The sequence below is a fragment of the Panulirus ornatus genome, chromosome 2, assembly GCF_036320965.1.
Source record: "Panulirus ornatus isolate Po-2019 chromosome 2, ASM3632096v1, whole genome shotgun sequence".
Taxonomy (NCBI): Eukaryota; Metazoa; Arthropoda; class Malacostraca; order Decapoda; family Palinuridae; genus Panulirus; species Panulirus ornatus.
The window spans coordinates 17,000,117-17,022,176 of record NC_092225.1 but is presented as its reverse complement, the minus strand read 5'-3'; the positions used below and the strand labels follow the sequence as shown (position 1 = coordinate 17,022,176).

At 39.6% G+C, this 22,060-nt stretch overlaps 1 protein-coding gene across 15 annotated transcripts in view; it reads right to left on the bottom strand.

Annotated features, from left to right (window-relative positions):
* The window catches only part of LOC139753686 (uncharacterized), a 661,673-nt gene that overhangs the window by 37,107 nt on the left and 602,506 nt on the right, over positions 1-22,060 (bottom strand). For 9 of the 15 annotated variants that reach the window (XM_071670482.1, XM_071670373.1, XM_071670454.1 and 6 more), the window contains 5 exons: positions 17,188-17,214; positions 12,799-12,980; positions 10,938-11,089; positions 10,097-10,123; positions 9,849-9,932 (listed from right to left, as the gene is read on the bottom strand). In XM_071670482.1, coding sequence (XP_071526583.1) covers positions 9,849-9,932; positions 10,097-10,123; positions 10,938-11,089; positions 12,799-12,980; positions 17,188-17,214 — 472 coding nt within the window. The remainder of the gene's footprint in view (positions 1-9,848; positions 9,933-10,096; positions 10,124-10,937; positions 11,090-12,798; positions 12,981-17,187; positions 17,215-22,060) is intronic. The other 6 variants (XM_071670403.1, XM_071670464.1, XM_071670393.1 and 3 more) reach the window with 3 other exon arrangements.

The following is a 22,060-nucleotide window of genomic DNA, read 5'->3' as shown; positions in this document are numbered from 1 at the left end:
GCACATCCATCCTCCTGCGCACATCTCTATCCATAGCCCACGCCTCGCAACCATACAACATTGTTGGAACCACTATTCCTTCAAACATACCCATTTTTGCTTTCCGAGATAATGTTCTCGACTTCCACACATTTTTCAAGGCTCCCAAAATTTTCGCCCCCTCCCCCACCCTATGATCCACTTCCGCTTCCATGGTTCCATCCGCTGACAGATCCACTCCCATATATATATATATATATATATATATATATATATATATATATGTATATATATATATATATATAATCCCTGGGGATAGGGGAGAAAGAATACTTCCCAGGTATTCCCTGCGTGTCGTAGAAGGCGACTAAAAGGGGAGGGAGCGGGGTGCTGGAAATCCTCCCCTTTTATTTTTTTTTTTTTTAATTTCCCAAAAAAATGAACAGAGAAGGGGGCCAGGTGAGGATGTTCCCTCAGAGGTCCAGTCCTCTATTCTTAACGCTACCTTGCTGATGCGGGAAATGGCGAATAATTTGAAAAAAAAAAAAAAAAATATATACATATATATATATATATATATATATATATATATATATATATATATATATATATATATATATATATATGTGTGTAAATAAAGATTTTGTGTGATCGGGGCCTGAACATGCAGGAGGGTGAAAGGAGGGCAAGGAATAGAGTGAATTGGAGCAATGTGGTATACCGGGGTTGACGTGCTGTCAGTGGATTGAATCGGGGCATGTGAAGCGTCTGGGGTAAACCATGGAAAGCTGTGTAGGTATGTATATTTGCATGTGTGGACGTATGTATATACATGTGTATGGGGGTGGGTTGGGCCATTTCTTTCGTCTGTTTCCTTGCGCTACCTCGCAAACGCGGAAGACAGCGACAAAAAAAAAAAAAAAAAAAAAAAAATAAATTAAACATTTCCTTTTTCCATAGCCAGAGGTTGAACCATTATGTGACATTCATTTTTTTTTTCTTTTCATTTCAAGCTAGAAGTTTCAGTTTTCTAAATTGTTTCTTACATTTTTCATATGTATATATATGTATGTGTGTGTGTGTGTATATGTGCGTGTGTGTGTGTATGTGTGTGTATGTGTATATATATATATATATGTATATTATCCCTGGGGATAGGGGTGAAAGAATACTTCCCACGCATTCCTTGCGTGTCGTAGAAAGCGACTAGAGGGGACGGGAGCGGGGGGCCAGAAATCCTCCCCTCCTTGTATTTTTTTAACTTTCTAAAATGGGAAACAGAAGGAGTCACGCGGGGAGTGCTCATACTCCTCGAAGGCTCAGATTGGGGTGCCTAAATGTGTGTGGATGTAACCAAGATGTGAAAAAAGGAGAGATAGGTAGTATGTTTGAGGAAAGGAACCTGGATGTTTTGGCTCTGAGTGAAACGAAGCTCAAGGGTGAAGGGGAAGAGTGGTTTGGGAATGTCTTGGGAGTAAAGTCAGGGGTTAGTGAGAGGACAAGAGCAAGGGAAGGAGTAGCAGTACTCCTGAAACAGGAGTTGTGGGAGTACGTGATAGAATGTAAGAAAGTAAATTCCCGATTAATATGGGTAAAACTGAAAGTTGATGGAGAGAGATGGGTGATTATTGGTGCATATGCACCTGGGCATGAGAAGAAAGATCATGAGAGGCAAGTGTTTTGGGAGCAGCTGAATGAGTGTGTTAGTGGTTTTGATGCACGAGACCGGGTTATAGTGATGGGTGATTTGAATGCAAATGTGAGTAATGTGGCAGTTGAGGGAATAATTGGTGTACATGGGGTGTTCAGTGTTGTAAATGGAAATGGTGAAGAGCTTGTAGATTTATGTGCTGAAAAAGGACTGATGATTGGGAATACCTGGTTTAAAAAGCGAGATATACATAAGTATACTTATGTAAGTAGGAGAGATGGCCAGAGAGCATTATTGGATTACGTGTTAATTGACAGGCGCGCGAAAGAGAGACTTTTGGATGTTAATGTGCTGAGACGTGCAACTGGAGGGATGTCTGATCATTATCTTGTGGAGGCTAAGGTGAAGATTTGTATGGGTTTTCAGAAAAGAAGAGTGAATGTTGGGGTGAAGAGGGTGGAGAGTAAGTGAGCTTGGGAAGGAGACTTGTGTGAGGAAGTACCAGGAGAGACTGAGTACAGAATGGAAAAAGGTGAGAACAATGGAAGTAAGGGGAGTGGGGGAGGAATGGGATGTATTTAGGGAATCAGTGATGGATTGCGCAAAAGATGCTTGTGGCATGAGAAGAGTGGGAGGTGGGTTGATTAGAAAGGGTAGTGAGTGGTGGGATGAAGAAGTAAGAGTATTAGTGAAAGAGAAGAGAGAGGCATTTGGACGATTTTTGCAGGGAAAATATGCAGTTGAGTGGGAGACGTATAAAAGAAAGAGACAGGAGGTCAAGAGAAAGGTGCAAGAGGTGAAAAAAAGGGCAAATGAGAGTTGGGGTGAGAGAGTATCATTAAATTTTAGGGAGAATAAAAAGATGTTCTGGAAGGAGGTAAATAAAGTGCATAAGACAAGGGAGCAAATGGGAACTTCAGTGAAGGGTGCAAATGAGGAGGTGATAAGTAGTGGTGATGTGAGAAGGAGATGGAGTGAGTATTTTGAAGGTTTGTTGAATGTGTTTGATGATAGAGTGGCAGATATAGGGTGTTTTGGTCGAGGTGGTGTGCAAAGTGAGAGGGTTAGGGAAAATGATTTGGTAAACAGAGAAGAGGTAGTAAAAGCTTTGCGGAAGATGAAAGCCGGCAAGGCAACAGGTTTGGATGGTATTGCAGTGGAATTTATAAAAAAAAGGGGGGTGACTGTATTGTTGACTGGTTGATGAGGTTATTTAATGTATGTATGACTCACGGTGAGGTGCCTGAGGATTGGCGGAATGCGTGCATAGTGCCATTGTACAAAGGCAAAGGGGATAAGAGTGAGTGCTCAAATTACAGAGGTATAAGTTTGTTGAGTATTCCTGGTAAATTATATGGGAGGGTATTGATTGAGAGGGTGAAGGCATGTACAGAGCATCAGATTGGGGAAGAGCAGTGTGGTTTCAGAAGTGGTAGAGGATGTGTGGATCAGGTGTTTGCTTTGAAGAATGTATGTGAGAAATACTTAGAAAAGCAAATGGATTTGTATGTAGCATTTATGGATCTGGAGAAGGCATATGATATAGTTGATAGAGATGCTCTGTGGAAGGTATTAAGAATATATGGTGTGGGAGGAAAGTTGTTAGAAGCAGTGAAAAGTTTTTATCGAGGATGTAATGCATGTGTACATGTAGGAAGAGAGGAAAGTGATTGGTTCTCAGTGAATGTAGGTTTGCGGCAGGGGTGTGTGATGTCTCCATGGTTGTTTAATTTGTTTATGGATGGGGTTGTTAGGGAGGTGAATGCAAGAGTTTTGGAAAGAGGGGCAAGTATGAAGTCTGTTGGGGATGAGAGAGCTTGGGAAGTGAGTCAGTTGTTGTTCGCTGATGATACAGCGCTGGTGGCTGATTCATGTGAGAAACTGCAGAAGCTGGTGACTGAGTTTGGTAAAGTGTGTGAAAGAAGAAAGTTAAGAGTAAATGTGAATAAGAGCAAGGTTATTAGGTACAGTAGGGTTGAGGGTCAAGTCAATTGGGAGGTGAGTTTGAATGGAGAAAAACTGGAGGAAGTGAAGTGTTTTAGATATCTGGGAGTGGATCTGGCAGCGGATGGAACCATGGAAGCGGAAGTGGATCATAGGGTGGGGGAGGGGGCAAAAATTCTGGGAGCCTTGAAAAATGTGTGGAAGTCGAGAACATTATCTCGGAAAGCAAAAATGGGTATGTTTGAAGGAATAGTGGTTCCAACAATGTTGTATGGTTGCTAGGCGTGGGCTATGGATAGAGTTGTGCGCAGGAGGATGGATGTGCTGGAAATGAGATGTTTGAGGACAATGTGTGGTGTGAGGTGGTTTGATCGAGTAAGTAATGTAAGGGTAAGAGAGATGTGTGGAAATAAAAAGAGCGTGGTTGAGAGAGCAGAAGAGGGTGTTTTGAAATGGTTTGGGCACATGGAGAGAATGAGTGAGGAAAGATTGACCAAGAGGATATATGTGTCGGAGGTGGAGGGAACGAGGAGAAGAGGGAGACCAAATTGGAGGTGGAAAGATGGAGTGAAAAAGATTTTGTGTGATCGGGGCCTGAACATGCAGGAGGGTGAAAGGAGGGCAAGGAATAGAGTGAATTTGATCGATGTGGTATACCGGGGTTGACGTGCTGTCAGTGGATTGAATTAGGGCATGTGAAGCGTCTGGGGTAAACCATGGAAAGCTGTGTAGGTATGCATATTTGCGTGTGTGGACGTGTATGTATATACATGTGTATGGGGGTGGGTTGGGCCATTTCTTTCGTCTGTTTCCTTGCGCTACCTTGCAAACGCGGGAGACAGCGGCAAAAAATATATATATATATATATATATATATATATATATATATATATATATATATATATATATATATATATATATACTATCCCTGGGGATAGGGGAGAAAGAATACTTCCCACGTATTCCCTGCGTGTCGTAGAAGGCGACTAAAAGGGGAGGGAGCGGGGGGCTGGAAATCCTCCCCTCTCGTTTTTTTTTAATTTTCCAAAAGAAGGAACAGAGAATTGGGCCAGGTGAGGGTATTCCCTCAAAGGCCCAGTCCTCTGTTCTTAACGCTACCTCGCTAATGCGGGAAATGGCGAATAGTTTGAAAGAAAAAAAGAAATATATAATATATATATATATATATTTTTTTTTTTTTGCTTTGTCGCTGTCTCCCGCGTTTGCAAGGTAGCGCAAGGAAACAGACGAAAGAAATGGCCCAACCCACCCCCATACACATGTATATACATACGTCCACACACACAAATATACATACCTACACAGCTTTCCATGGTTTACCCCAGACGCTTCACATGCCTTGATTCAATCCACTGACAGCACGTCCACCCCGGTATACCACATCAATCCAATTCACTCTATTCCTTGCCCTCCTTTCACCCTCCTGCATGTTCAGGCCCCGATCACACAAAATCTTTTTCACTCCATCTTTCCACCTCCAATTTGGTCTCCCTCTTCTCCTCGTTCCCTCCACCTCCGACACATATATCCTCTTGGTCAATCTTTCCTCACTCATTCTCTCCATGTGACCAAACCATTTCAAAACACCCTCTTCTGCTCTCTCAACCACGCTCTTTTTATTTCCACACATCTCTCTTACCCTTACGTTACTTACTCGATCAAACCACCTCACACCATACATTGTCCTCAAACATCTCATTTCCAGCACATCCATCCTCCTGCGCACAACTCTATCCATAGTCCACGCCTCGCAACCATACAACATTGTTGGAACCACAATTCCTTCAAACATACCCATTTTTGCTTTCTGAGATAATGTTCTCAACTTCCACACATTCTTCAAGGCTCCCAGAATTTTCGCCCCCTCCCCCACCCTATATATATATATTTTTTTTTCAAACTATTCGCCATTTCCCGCATTAGCGAGGTAGCGTTAAGAACAGAGGACTGGGCCTTTGAGGGAACATCCCCACCTGGCCCCCCTCTCCATTCCTTCCTTTAAAAAAAATAAAGAAAAAAAAAAAAGAAAAGATATATATATATATATATATATATATATATATATATATATATATAGGCAGCAGGATACAGTGGTTAAATTGATGAAAACTACTATTGACGTTTGTGTAAATAAATTATACATTTCCCTTTTCCATAGCCAGAGGCTGAACCATTATGTGACAGTCATTTTTTCAGTTCATTTCAAGCTAGAAGTTTCAGTTTTCTAAATTATTTCTTACGTTTTTCATATGTATATATATATATATGTGTGTGTGTGTGTATATGTGTGTATGTATGTATATATATATATATATATATATTATCCCTGGGGATAGGGGTGAAACAATACTTCCCACGCATTCCTCACGTGTCGTAGAAGGCGACTAGAGGGGACGGGAGCGGGGGGCCAGAAATCCTCCCCTCCTTGTATTTTTAACTTTCTAAAAAATGGGAAACAGAAGGAGTCACGTGGGGAGTGCTCATCCTCCTCGTAGACTCAGATTGGGGTGTCTAAATGTGTGTGGATGTAACCAAGATGTGAAAAAAGGAGAGATAGGTAGTATGTTTGAGGAAAGGAACCTGGATGTTTTGGCTCTGAGTGAAACTAAGCTCAAGGGTAAAGGGGAAGAGTGGTTTGGGAATGTCTTGGTAGTAAAGTCAGGGGTTAGTGAGAGGACAAGAGCAAGGGAAGGAGCAGCAGTACTCCTGGAACAGGAGTTGTGGGAGTATGTGATAGAATGTAAGAAAGTAAATTCTCTATTAATATGGGTAAAACTGAAAGTTGATGGAGAGAGATGGGTGATTATTGGTGCATATGCACCTGGGCATGAGAAGAAAGATCATGAGAGGCAAGTGTTTTGGGAGCAGCTGAATGAGTGTGTTAGTGGTTTTGATGCACAAGACCGGGTTATAGTGATGGGTGATTTGAATGCAAAGGTGAGTAATGTGGCAGTTGAGGGAATAATTGGTATACATGGGGTGTTCAGTGTTGTAAATGGAAATGGTGAAGAGCTTGTAGATTTATGTGCTGAAAAAGGACTGGAGATTGGGAATACCTGGTTTAAAAAGCGAGATATACATAAGTATACGTATGTAAGTAGGAGAGATGGCCAGAAAGAGCGTTACTGGATTACGTGTTAATTGACAGGCGCGCGAGAGAGACTTTTGGATGTAAATGTGCTGAGAGGTGCAACTGGAGGGATGTCTGATTATTATCTGGTGGAGGCTAAGGTGAAGATTTGTATGGGTTTTCAGAGAAGAAAAGTGAATGTTGGGGTGAAGAGGGTGGTGAGAGTAAGTGAGCTTGGGAAGGAGACTTGTGTGAGGAAGTACCAGGAGAGACTGAGTACAGAATGGAAAGAGGTGAGAACAATGGAAGTAAGGGGAGTGGGGGAGGAATGGGATGTATTTAGGGAATCAGTGATGGATTGCGCAAAAGATGCTTGTGGCATGAGAAGCGTGGGAGGTGGGTTGATTAGAAAGGGTAGTGAGTGATGGGACGAAGAAATAAGATACTTAGTGAAAGAGAAGAGAGAGGCATTTGGACGATTTTTGCAGGGAAAAAATGCAATTGAGTGGGAGATGTATAAAAGAAAGAGACAGGAGGTCAAGAGAAAGGTGCAAGAGGTGAAAAAGAGGGCAATTGAGAGTTGGGGTGAGAGAGTATCATTAAATTTTAGGGAGAATAAAAAGATGTTCTGGATGGAGGTAAATAAAGTGCGTTAGACAAGGGAGCAAATGGGAACTTCAGTGAAGGGCGCTAATGGGGAGGTGATAACAAGTAGTGGTGATGTGAGAAGGAGATGGAGTGAGTATTTTGAAGGTCTGTTGAATGTGTTTGATGATAGAGTGGCAGATATAGGGTGTCTTGGTCGAGGTGGTGTGCAAAGTGAGAGGGTTAGGGGAAATGATTTGGTAAACAGAGAAGAGGTAGTAAAAGCTTTGCGGAAGATGAAAGCCGGCAAGGCAGCAGGTTTGGATGGTATTGCAGTGGAATTTATTAAAAAAGGGGGTGACTGTATTGTTGACTGGTTGGTAAGGTTATTTAATGTATGTATGACTCATGGTGAGGTGCCTGAGGATTGGCGCAATGCATGCATAGTGCCATTGTACAAAGGCAAAGGGGATAAGAGTCAGTGCTCAAATTACAGAGGTATAAGTTTGTTGAGTATTCCTGGTAAATTATATGGGAGGGTATTGATTGAGAGGGTGAAGGCATGTACAGAGCATCAAATTGGGGAAGAGCAGTATGGTTTCAGAAGTGGTAGAGGATGTGTGGATCAGGTGTTTGCTTTGAAGAATGTATGTGAGAAATACTTAGAAAAGCAAATGGATTTGTATGTAGCATTTATGGATCTGGGGAAAGCATATGATATAGTTGATAGAGATGCTCTGTGGAAGGTATTAAGAATATATGGTGTGGGAGGAAAGTTGTTAGAAGCAGTGAAAAGTTTTTATCGAGGATGTAAGGCATGTGTACGTGTAGGAAGAGAGGAAAGTGATTGGTTCTCAGTGAATGTAAGTTTGCAGCAGGGGTGTGTGATGTCTCCATGGTTGTTTAATTTGTTTATGGATGGGGTTGTTAGGGAGGTGAATGCAAGAGTTTTGGAAAGAGGGGCAAGTATGAAGTCTGTTGTGGATGAGAGAGCTTGGGAAGTGAGTCAGTTGTTGTTGGCTGATGATACAGTGCTGGTGGCTGATTCATGTGAGAAACTGCAGAAGCTGGTGACTAAGTTTGGTAAAGTGTGTGAAAGAAGAAAGTTAAGAGTAAATGTGAATAAGAGCAAGGTTATTAGGTACAGTAGGGTTGAGGGTCAAGTCAATTGGGAGGTAAGTTTGAATGGAGAAAAACTGGAGGAAGTAAAGTGTTTTAGATATCTGGAAGTGGATCTGGCAGCGGATGGAACCATGGAAGCGGAAGTGAATCATAGGGTGGGGGAGGGGGCGAAAATCCTTGGAGCATTGAAGAATGTGTGGAAGTCGAGAACATTATCTCGAAAAGCAAAAATGGGTATGTTTGAAGGAATAGTGGTTCCAACAATGTTGTATGGTTGCAAGGCGTGGGCTATGGATAGAGTTGTGCGCAGGAGGATGGATGTGCTAAATGAGATGTTTGAGGACAATGTGTGGTGTGAGGTAGTTTGATCGAGTAAGTAATGTAAGGGTAAGAGAGATGTGTGGAAATAAAAAGAGCGTGGTTGAGAGAGCAGAAGAGGGTGTTTTGAAATGGTTTGGGCACATGGAAAGAATGAGTGAGGAAAGATTGACCAAGAGGATATATGTGTCGGAGGTGGAGGGAACGAGGAGAAGTGGGAGACCAAATTGGAGGTGGAAAGATGGAGTGAAAAAGATTTTGTGTGATCGGGGCCTGAACATGCAGGAGGGTGAAAGGAGGGCAAGGAATAGAGTAAAATTGGATCGATGTGGTATACCGGGGTTGACGTGCTGTCAGTGGATTGAATCGGGGCATGTGAAGCGTCTGGGGTAAACCATGGAAAGCTGTGTAGGTATGTATATTTGCGTGTGTGGACGTATGTATATACATGTGTATGGGGGTGGGTTGGGCCATTTCTTTCATCTGTTTCCTTGTGCTACCTCGCAAACACGGGAGACAGCGACAAAAAAAAAAGAAAAAAAAATATATATGTATATATGTGTGTGTGTGTGTGTGTATACGAATGGGTGGGCCATTTTTCATCTGTTTCCTGGTGCTACCTCTTGTCTTACGCACATCATTTACCTCCTTCCAAAACATCTTTTAATTCTCCCAAAATTTTAATGATTCTCTCACCCCAACTCTCATTAGCCCTCTTTTTCAACCCTTGCACCTTTCTCTTGACCTCCTGCCACTTTCTTTTATACATCTACCAGTCATTTGCACTCCTTCCTTCCAAGTATCGTCCAAATGCCTCTCTTTTCTCTTTCACTAACAACTTTACCTCTTCATCACACCACTCACTACCCTTTCTAATCTGCCAACCTGCCACCTTTCTCATGCCACAAGCATCTTCTGCACAAGCCATCACTGCTTTCCTAAATACATCCCATTTCTCACCCACTCCCCTCACATCATTTGCTCTCACCTTTATCTTATGATTCTGTAATTTCTTTTTTTTACCTTTCATTTAAGGTTCCTCAGTTCATATTTCACCATTTTCATTCTTCACTTTATAATTTTTTGCCGGTCATATGCATGGATGGTCGTAAGTTGCATAAGTCATATGTAGGGGAGAGCCTATATATATATTCTTACCTTTTGTTCTGATGATGCAGTTAGCTGCTGTAATCTGTTGGTCATATTTGTAAGAGACTGTTCAAAGGCAGCAACAACATGAGCCTGAGGAGAGAAAATCTGATTGAATATGGGGCTCAAGTTCAAAGAAAGAAAAAATATAATAACAACCAGCCAATACTTGGTAATGTGCCAACTGATAAAGTGCCTATGTTAATTTTATCATCTGCAACCATTATTAACCCAAAATACAATGCAATGATAATTACCGTATTCACGAGGTTGAAAACAGAACTCTGAAAAGAAAAATACTTGAAAAATTCTGAGTTCCCTCATTGAGGCATGCAATCAAGTGCAAGTGATTAGAAGAATCACAAGTTTTTCTATATCATTTATAAGTTAATCAAAAGGCTGCAAAGCTCAGTTATTTCTGAGAAATGCCATCTTTCTTCAATTGTACATCTGTACTCCCCTTAAGTCCCTCCTACACAATCCAATATCTCTGATCATTATTTTGTATGTCTGGCTGGTTGTCAATGACTACATAAAACAAAGCTGCTGGATAACTTAAAATGAAACTATGATCAACTTTCAATATTTCTTGAAGATGTACAGAATCTAAAATTTAACAAACTACAGTAAAGAAATATTTTGATGATAGCTAATGCAAGGTCTTTACTTGAATCTATATGACTTGCTACATTCTAAAAGCTTAAACATATCATGAATGCAGAAATTTGCACTACAATAAAAGCCACATTAATATTACTGCAGCTGAAATGATTTATATCTGGATGTACCTCAGTAAAAACCTTTCATCTATACTGTTCACTATTCCTAAAGTTGGGTTGTAGCCAGAGAGCAACAGTATTACTACAATTCATACTAATGCAAAATGCACAAAATCTGTCATTCTTCAATAAAAGTTTATTCAAGAAACTAGTTCTTTAAAAATAAATTGGTTCTTACAGTTTAAATTACATGTGATATGAATACAACCTTAAAAATACAAGTCAGACTATACATTTTCAAGGTCAGAACCCTTCTCAAAACTTAAAAAACTGCATTAAAACAGAAAACACAATAACCAAATATGTTTCAAGAACTTACATTTGTAGTGAGTTGGTTGGTAAGAGTTCCCACTTTTTCTTGTGCTTCAGCTAAATCCTTCCGTAGTTTTCTGATCTCTGCTGCCTGCTTTTCTTCTTGAGAGCTGTATAATGACGATGATGAGGATACAAGTGATAGTGATGATCCATGACCTGAGGGATGTTAAATCTTTCTTCAGTTTATAGCTCATTCATGAATAAAAATGATATCATTTATGCCCAAAAATTCCTTGGGATTTCCTCACAGATAATAAGAACATATAATACCCTATTTCATATAATATCTACTAAAAATATTGTCATATCTACTCCATTAACAGAGATTTAACAATCATACAAAATAAAACAAACTGTCACTTAGTTCATTCAGAAACTACAACAAACATAATCCTTTCTTAACTACATGGAGAAGTTCACCAGTTTATGGGAGTGACATAAAATATAGTAAAATACCTGAAAGTTTTGTATGGTTGCAGACATAAATTTCTCAGTCTCTGGTGGACAGTAGCAATACCTGGTAACTCAGACATTACAAACAAGTAGTATATAGTAATTTTTCATGTAAGAATGAGCACAGCACATTTTAGGCTGTTACAGATGTAGTGACTAGTTGACAATGAATGCTTCCTTGTACTATTTTTTCATCCAGTTAAAAACAAAGGTATGGATACTAAAATATCAAATCATATCAAACCAAAAAAAAGGCAGATTGATGAAAAAGCCAAATGAACATATTGCACATAAACTAAAGTTTTAGCATATGTTATCATCATACATCAGACATCTGACCCTGACTTGTGGATCCAATTTGATGGAGGGAAACCACAGTATATGTGTTATGGTTATAAATAAAGAATCACTGTAAGATATAGACAACTGATACCACATTTTTTGCATCTCAGAGTAGGTATTCCTGCACTTCTTTAATACAACTACACCAACACTGTCATGATGATATCACAATTACACCAAAATTCCCACACAATTACAATGACATCCTCACATTTATGTTATCCTAAAGCAGGATCACCACATTTACAGTGTATTAGATGTCTAAATAATTCTGAATATGGTGCTTAGATATAACAATTTAATCAAACAGCCTAATTATGTCCTCATCTAGAATACAAAAATAAAGATGTGATCTATTTTCCATTACAGTCGCTACAAGTAATCAGTACCTTGTATCGTCATTTTAACGAAACCATTGCTTTTGCAAAACAGTTTGAGTATAGAAAAATGTTTTCATCAACTTAAAGGTAGAGGTAGTAAGGAGATGCATTTGACAGCAGTCAGCAGGAACATTAAGTAGGAGCTTCTGCAAACACTGTGTTAGAGTTGCCCTCTGCATGAGGAATACTTACCTAAATACTTGCATATGACAAGAATTAGCCATTAAAGTGCTCATAGAGGACAATTTAAAAGCTAAGAAAAACGTTTCATGTGAGTTATGCATTGTCAAGTGTTATGTGCAAGATGGGGAGAGCATGTGCTTGTGGAGTGAATGCAAGCAACCTACAAGTATGAGGCAACCTGGGCCAGGGAGGGGAACTTAACAGCCATCATAATGCTGGCTCACTGTGCTGCTGTTTCTAACCCTCCTAATACCCAGGCAGGCTTTGGGGTATCGAAGCCTGAACATTCAAGAGGGTGATGAAATGAACTAGACTGATGTGGTACATGGAGCAATATGTTGTCAATGGGCTGAACATGGGCATGTGAAGTGGTTACAGAACATGAAATAGTCTGTGGGGACTGGCTGCTGATGGAAGGTTCCAGTTTTTGTACTTTATACACAATAACTAGAGAAAGGATGTGTGCAAATGAGACTGTTAATCTACAAATGAAACTTAAAAACTCACACTCATCATCTTTTGAAGTTCTTGGGATGACAGTTGAGTAGTATGCTGAACCTCTGACTGTGTTAAGGGGTGAGATGGGTAATCTAGCTCCTCCTGGGGGTGTTGGGCTTGTTGGCTGTGAAGCATGATAACCTTCACGGCCACTGACGCTGCTACTGTACAATTTTTCAGATTTCGTGGATCTGTTGAAAGAAAAAGTTTCTATATAAATAAAAGCTTTTGATGATTCATTATAATCAGCATCAATACTTATATAACAATGTGAAATACAAGAGTTTTAGCAATAACATAAATCAAAGCCCCAGAAGAGCTACATGTAAAAATTGTCCTATTATTAGAGCTATTTCAATTTATTATGTAATCTCTTCTTCTCTCTTTAAAGTAGATAGATTAGTGCATGTTTGTATAATTTTATCACCATCTTAAAGTCAAGGGTTTAAAATCAGCCAAAGCATTTCAGTCTTGCCAATGAATCAATATGTTAGCTTAGTTATCATACAATGTAAACTGTAAAAACCAAATTGTACCCAGATATCTAGAAAAGAAAAAATAATCAAGGCTTTCTTAGCAAATATACATCTGGGGATAAATAATCAACTGAAAACACACGCAGGTAGAAGTAAGGGTATTGGAGAGTAACAGAAAAGGGAATAAACTAGTGTAGGAAGGATATCAAGGTTTGAAAATGCAAGCATGACAACAAAGCAGTGATGTAGTAAGTAAGGAATAATAAATCCATTTTCAGTTGGCAGTTCCTTTGAACATCCCACATTAACAATTTTATGGGTGAATGTAACTGCTTACCCAAAAAACTGATAAAAATTTCTCAGGAGGGGGAAAGGTTGCTAAGAAATATCAAGGACACAACTAGTTTCAACAGAGATGTACATGTAAAACCAAATATTGATAACCACTAGAAACTGCTCTGGAAAATTTACATAGCAAAAAATATATCTCTAGACACACTGAAAAAATCTGTTATAATGAATAACCCTCCCAAGGAAAAGTTGACAAAGGACAAGCTACAACAGAATCACTTTGTCCAACAGTGTGCAAGCATCATCAATTATCCATAACCATAATACCCAATTAAGATATGCATACTCAGATCATAAATGCTACAAACTATGAAGCACCATGCAAGAATAGTAAAAGAAAAAATACAGTAATGCAAAAGCTGCTCTCCTATAGAAAAATAAAATTCCTTATCTATCTAGCTCCGAAAACCATCTATCAAGAATAAACTATACATTACACTGGCAAAGTATTATAAACTATTACTTAATAATCAAACCTACAATATCAACCTTTACCAATCCTTTTCAGCAGCACAGTAATAGAATTATTCCTAATCATTCATAAGACTTTTATAATAGTGAAGTAATATAACTACTGCATGAAAAACTATGCAACATGCATATGTGTAACATGTGTCTACCTAGGTATATACTATCAAAATAGGAACTTCAGTGAAGGGGGCAAATGGGGAGGTGATAAGTAGTGGTGATGTGAGAAGGAGGTGGTGTGAGTATTTTGAAGGTTTGTTGAATGTGTTTGATGATAGAGTGGCAGATATAGGGTGTTTTGGTCGAGGTGGTGTGCAAAGTGAGAGGGTTAGGGAAAATGATTTGGTAAACAGAGAAGAGGTAGTGAAAGCTTTGCGGAAGATGAAAACGGCAAGGCAGCGGGTTTCGATTGTATTGCAGTGGAATTCATTAAGAAAGGGGGTGACTGTATTGTTGACTGGTTGATGAGGTTATTTAATGTATGTATGACTCATGGTGAGGTGCCTGAGGATTGGCGGAATGCTTGCATGTGCCATTGTACAAAGGCAAAGGGGATAAGAGTGAGTGCTCAAATTACAGAGGTATAAGTTTGTTGAGTATTCCTGGGAAATTATATGGGAGGGTATTGATTGAGAGGGTGAAGGCAGGTACAGAGCATCAGATTGGGGAAGAGCAGTGTGGTTTCAGAAGTGGTAGAGGATGTGTGGATCAGGTGTTCACTTTGAAGAATGTATGTGAGAAATACTTAGAAAAGCAAATGGATGTATATGTAGCATTTATGGATCTGGAGAAGGCATATGATAGAGTTGATAGAGATGCTCTGTGGAAGGTATTAAGAATATATGGTGTGGGAGGCAAGTTGCTAGAAGCAGTGAAAAGTTTTTATCGAGGATGTAAGGCATGTGTATGTGTAGGAAGAGAGGAAAGTGATTGGTTCTCAGTGAATGTAGGTTTGCGGCAGGGGTGTGTGATGTCTCCATGGTTGATTAATTTGTTTATGGATGGGGTTGTTAGGGAGGTAAATGCAAGAGTTTTGGAAAGAGGGGCAAGTATGAAGTCAGTTGTGGATGAGAGAGCTTGGGAAGTGAGTCAGTTGTTGTTCGCTGATGATAGAGCGCTGGTGGCTGATTCATGTGAGAAACTGCAGAAGCTAGTGACTGAGTTTGGTAAAGTGTGTGAAAGAAGAAAGCTGAGAGTAAATGTGAATTAGAGCAAGGTTATTAGGTACAGTAGGGTTGAGGGACAAGTCAACTGGGAGGTAAGTTTGAATGGAAAAACTGGAGGAAGTGAAGTGTTTTAGATATCTGGAAGTGGATTTGGCAGCGGATGGAACCATGGAAGTGGAAGTGAATCATAGGCTGAGGGAGGGGGCAAAAGTTCTGGGAGCATTGAAGAATGTGTGGAAGTCGAGAACATTATCTTGGAAAGCAAAAAAGGGTATGTTTGTAGGGATAGTGGTTCCAACAATATTATATGGTTGCGAGGCATGGGCTATAAATAGAGTTGTGAGGAGGAGGGTGGATGTGTTGGAAATGAGATGTTTGAGGACAATGTATGGTGTGAGATGGTGTGAGGTGGTTTGATCGAGTAAGTAATAATAGGGTAAGAGAGATGTGTGGTAATAAAAAGAGTGTGGTTGAGAGAGCAGAAGAGGGTGTTTTGAAATGGTCTGGTCACATGGAGAGAAAGAGTGAGGAAAGATTGACCAAGAGGATATGTGTGTCAGAGGTGGAAGGAACGAGAAGTGGGAGACCAAATTGGAAAGGAAAGATGGAGTGAAAAAGATTTTGAGTGATCAGGGCCTGAACCTGCAGGAGGGTGAAAGGCGTGTAAGGAATAGAACGAATTGGAACGATGTGGTATACCGGGGTCGACGTGCTGTCAATGGACTGAACCAGGGTATGTGAAGCATCTGGGGTAAACCATGTAAATTCTGTGGGGCCTGGATGTGGAAAGGGAGCTGTGGTTTCAGTGCATTATTACATGGCACCTAGAGACTGAGTGTGAACGAATGTGGCCTTTGTTGTCTTTTCCTAGCACTACCTCGCACACATGAGGGGTGAGGGGGTTTTTATTTCATGTGTGGCGGGGTGGCGATGGGAATGAATAAAGGCAGACATTATGAATTATGTACATGTGTATATATGTATATGTCTGTGTGTGTGTATATATATATATATATATATATATATATATATATATATATATATATATATATATATATATATATATATATATATGTAAACGTTGAGATGTATAGGTATGTATATTGGCGTGTGTGGACATGTATGTATGTGCATGTGTATGTGGGAGGGTTGGGCCATTCTTTCGTCTGTTTCCTTGCGCTACCTCGCTAACGCCTCCCGCAACAGCGACAGAGCAAATAAATAGAAACTTCCTTCCAGAATATTCTTACTGCACCTATACTGTGTACTTGTCACAAACTGTAATGATAGCTTTTGAGCACTTACAAGACTATCTTTGAAAGGCCTTATTGAAGCTTATTGAAGCAAGATGAAAATATTGATATGTTACAAATACTGTTTTATCAAATATTTCATGCACTTTCAAGACATGCTATGTCAACATATTACAAGTTTCATTCACAAAACTCTACTCCAATTTAAATAAAATACAGATCAGAGAACTGTCCTCACAGATGCACGCTAACAGTCCAAAAACATAACTGCTAGGATGTAAGATATGCATCAAAATCAGCAAAAAAAATATTTTGATCAGTATATGACAATTATATACCATGCTCATGATGCTTTGTGACAAGAATGCTAAATAAGTCAGCCTAAGAATGCAAAGTCTGATAACATAATATTACATGCCATCATCAGAGCAGCCAATTTGAACTGGTTTATTCAGTTATGTAGACAGTGTGTATACACTTTCATTTCTACTACTAACCCATGTCAATAACGACCAGATGAAAATATAATCATAAAGTTAAATTGAGATGCTGATTATAGTTAGCTGGTTTTCTAGCTGAAATTTATTCTCAGACCAGTCTACAGTAATCTGAGAGGAAAAAGTAAGTTACATCTTATCTTTAAGAGGTTTAAGCAAGCAATAATATATGATGTCAAAACCATACCTAGGGAAGGTCCGTTCAATAAGATGGCTGTGGATGGCATAATGTGCATTATTGAGAGAAAATAAAAAAATCTTCAATATAAAATACCTATAGAAATATAGTACTATAGAAATAATGATCATAAGTTTTACAGCTGTGTGCATTTGACCTGAATATACGATGTTCCATGAATCCGTCGAACTCACTACATAATCATATGTCTCAATTCATATAATGGTAAAACTGCATTTTTTGGAACATTACTTAAGATGTAAGCAAAAAACTCAAAACTTCATAGGCAGATAATTACAAGGTTTACTTTCTTCTATGAAGTGCTGAAAAATCTACATTGCAAAAGTAGTTATAGTACTCGATATTTCAACACTGACCTGGACTTTTAAATAAACAGGCACGCTGTGCACTACACAAGCAATCATGACTTAGAAAATAATGAGTTAATTCCTGTTCTATGTATAGTCAACATCCCTCTCCCTTCCTTTCCAACTACTTTTAATAACACAAATCATCTTACAAAAAATATCTTTACCACTAGTTTCATAATTATTGTTATCTCCAGTCCATATACCAAAGGCTCTAGGTTAATCACAATGCCTGCCTATGAGTGGTTGGATGGATAAGTGTAATGCACTTATTCATTTTCATGTCACAGCAGGAAACTGAGCCCCCTAGAATAATAAAATGTGTAAGTTACTCAAAAAAAAAAAGGAAGGGAAGATGTCTTTGACATCAGCACAATCTGGTTGAATCTGCTGACTGGCCAGGATGAAAGCAAGTGAAATGTATATATTAATGAATTCTTAAAAGATGGCCAAAAATCAGTAACTTAAAAACAGATGATGAGAACATATACATCTGGTCAAGGAACTCAAAAGAAGTTGGCTTGGGTCCAATTTGTGCAAATGGAAATACTAACAAACACAAACCTTCCTACATCAAAAAATTTAAATCATAAACTGGAAGCCATACTTCTTTGCCATATAATCTAGAAGAGTGTTTCAAGAATCACTTGTTATCTGCAGTGCTGCTTGGGAGTGAAATAAGAATGAGGAAAAAAAATTTGGAAAATGTCAAAAAACATCTGTATAAAGTTCTATGGCGAAAGGTGCAATGTTATGAAGCAGATGGAATTCAATCTACCTTCGGGTCTTATGCTACTGAGTTCTATGGATACCTGTATATGTTCTAATAAAGTTTCACAAATGTATGATTTAGATTACTCAAGTTAGGATCATACAGATGGTGCAAGTTAAAGTATCTCCCAATGGCAGTTAGATGCAAGGAAAGACAGTGATGACAATGGACAAAACAATCCCTAACAGTTTTCCATGATACGAAGATGAAACAAAAATAAATTCTAGAAAATCTAGATTGGAAAGTGTTGAAGTGTAAAAAAAGAAAGAAATGAAATGAGGAACACAACTATAACACACAACAAAGTATACCCTAAACTATGGTTGTTTTAAATAATTATTGCAAAGAAAGTATGCAAACCATATCAAAGTCCAAAAACAATCAAAAAATATTAGGAAAAATGGGTGATTATTTACAAGTCTTTGAATTACAACCAGATTTTTTTTCTTTCATCTGTTGACTGGTAAATGAAAAAAATAGAATTATAAAGGCCGACTGAAACATAGCTGCAATATATTCATAAGGCACAAGACAGTTATCATCTGGCCAAGATATATTCATAAGGCAAAAGACAGTAATCATCAATCCATCAGTCAGTCTTAATCTGCAGTCTGGCAAAATTAGAAAACATTATATTCTTGGACACATATCACTAACCCTGCATTAGCAATAAAAACACAATCACAAGAAAAATGGATTAATTATTTTTTTCCTTCATAACAAGCCAAAGACTATTGGCTAGTAGTTTAGTCCAAGCATGGTTCAGTTAAGGTGATGAATTTGTCAACTAGTATGAATACCAAAACTAGTGTAAATCAATATTTTCGATTTATTCATCTAGTATCAAGAGTAACTGTATAGCCTTCATTAATTACTGCTGAGCAGTAGACAATCAATAACAAAATGCTGAGAGTAATACTGTCACCAAACAATGTTAAAGTAATATTTTCCTAGCTTACCGCCTCCTATTATCTCATGCAAACAAATATCATTGTGATGATGCTTCAGTAGCAATATGTCAATCTTCAGTAAGACCCTGACTAGTAGTTCATTCAATATCTGGGAGTGGATTTGGCAGTGGATGGAACCATGGAGGTGGAAGCAAGTAACGGGTGGGGGAGGGGGAGAAGGTTCTGGGAGCGTTGAAGAATGTGGAAGGCAAGAATGTTACCTTGGAGAGCAAAAAAGGGTGTTTGAAGAAAGTGTGAGGTGGTTTGATCAAGTAAGTAATGAGAGCGTAAGAGAGATGTGTGGTAATAAAAAGAGTGTGGTTGAGAGAGCAAAGAAGGGTGTATCAAAATGCTTTGGTCACATGGAGAGAATAAGTGAGGAAGATTGACAAAGAGGATATACGTGTCAGAGGTGGAGGGAACGAGGAGAAGTGGGAGACCAAATTGGAGGTGGAAGGATGGAGTGGAAAAGATTTTGAGCGAACGGGGCCTGAACATACAGGAGGGTGAAAGGTGTGCAAGGAACAGAGTGAATTGGAACGATGTAGTATAACCAGGGTCGACGTGCTGTCAATGGATTGAACCAGGGCATGAAGCGTCTGGAGTAGTCCATGGAAAGTTCTGTGGGGCCTGGATGTGGAAAGGGAGCTGTGGTTTTGATGCATTACACATGACAGCTAGAGACTGAGAGTGAACTAATGTGGCCTTTGTTGTCATTTCCTAGCACTACCTCACGCGCATGTGGGGGGGAGGGGGTTGTCATTTCATGTGTGGCGTGGTGGCGACAGGAATGAATAAAGGCAGCAAGTATGAATTATGTAAATGTGTATACATGTATGTGTATATATATGTACGTATATGTATGTATATATATGTATGTATGTGGACGTGCATGTATATGCATGTGTATGTGGGTGGGTTGTGCCACTCTTTCGTCTGTTTCCTTGCGCTACCTCGCTAACTCAAGAGACAGTGACAAGTATAATAGAAAATATAAATGAAATATATATTGGTTCTCAGTGAATGTAGGTTTGCAGCAGGGGTGTGTGATGTCTCCATGGCTGTTTAATTTGTTTATGGATGGGGTTGTTAGGGAGGTGAATGCAAAAGTTATGGAAAGAGGGGCAAGTATGCAGTCTGTTGTGGATGAGAGAGCTTGGGAAGTGAGTCAGTTGTTGTTCGCTGATGATACAGCGCTGGTGGTTGATTCATGTGAGAAACTGCAGAAGCTGGTGACTGAGTTTGGTAAAGTGTGTGAAAGAAGAAAGCTGAGAGTAAATATGAATAAGAGCAAGGTACAGTAGGGTTGAGGGATAAGTCATTTGGGAGGTAAGTTTGAATGGAGAAAAACTGGATGAAGTGAAGTGTTTTAGATATCTGAGAGTGGATTTGGCAGCGGATAGAACCATGGAAGCGGAAGTGAATCATAGGGTGTGGGAGGGGGCAAAAGTTCTGGGAGCGTTGAAGAATGTGTGCAAGTCGAGAACATTATTTCGGAAAGCAAAAATGGGTATGTTTGAAGGAATAGTGGTTCCAACAATGTTATATGGTTTTGAGGCGTGGGCTATAGATAGAGTTGTGCAGAGGAGGGTGGATGTGCTGGAAATGAGATGTTTGAGGACAATATGTGGTGTGAGGTGGTTTGATCGAGTAAGCAATAATAGGGTAAGAGAGATGTGTGGTAATAAAAAGAGCGTGGTTGAGAGAGCAGAAGAGGGTGTTTTGAAATGGTTTGGGCACATGGAGAGAATGAGTGAGGAAAGATTGACCAAGAGGATATATGTGTCGGAGGTGGAGGGAACGAGGAGAAGTGGGAGACCAAACTGGAGGTGGAAAGATGGAGTGAAAAAGATTTTGTGTGATTGGGGCCTGAACATGCAGGAGGGTGAAAGGCGGGCAAGGAATAGAGTGAATTGGAACTATGTGGTATACCGGGGTTGATGTGCTGTCAGTGGATTGAATCAGGGCATGTGAAGCATCTGGGGTAAACCATGGAAAGCTGTGTAGGTATGTATATTTGCATGTGTGGACGTATGTATATACATGTGTATGGGGGTGGGTTGGGCCATTTCTTTCGTCTGTTTCCTTGCGCTACCTCGCAAATGCGGGAAACAGCGACAAAGCAAAAAAAAAAAAAATGTGAATGTAGGTTTGCGGCAGGGGTGTGTGATGTCTCCATGGTTGTTTAATTTGTTTATGGATGGGGTTGTTAGGGAGGTAAATGCAAGAGTTTTGGAAAGAGGGGCAAGTATGAAGTCTGTTGGGGATGAGAGAGCTTGGGAAGTGAGTCAGTTGTTGTTCGCTGATGATACAGCGCTGGTGGCTGATTCATGTGAGAAACTGCAGAAGCTGGTGACTGAGTTTGGAAAAGTGTGTGGAAGAAGAAAGTTAAGAGTAAATGTGAATAAGAGCAAGGTTATTAGGTACAGTAGGGTTGAGGGTCAAGTCAATTGGGAGGTGAGTTTGAATGGAGAAAAACTGGAGGAAGTGAAGTGTTTTAGATATCTGAGAGTGGATCTGGCAGCGGATGGAACCATGGAAGCGGAAGTGGATCATAGGGTGGGGGAGGGGGCGAAAATCCTGGGGGCCTTGAGGAATGTGTGGAAGTCGAGAACATTATCTCGGAAAGCAAAAATGGGTATGTTTGAAGGAATAGTGGTTCCAACAATGTTGTATGGTTGCGAGGCGTGGGCTATGGACAGAGTTGTGCGCAGGAGGATGGATGTGCTGGAAATGAGATGTTTGAGGACAATGTGTGGTGTGAGGTGGTTTGATCGAGTGAGTAACGTAAG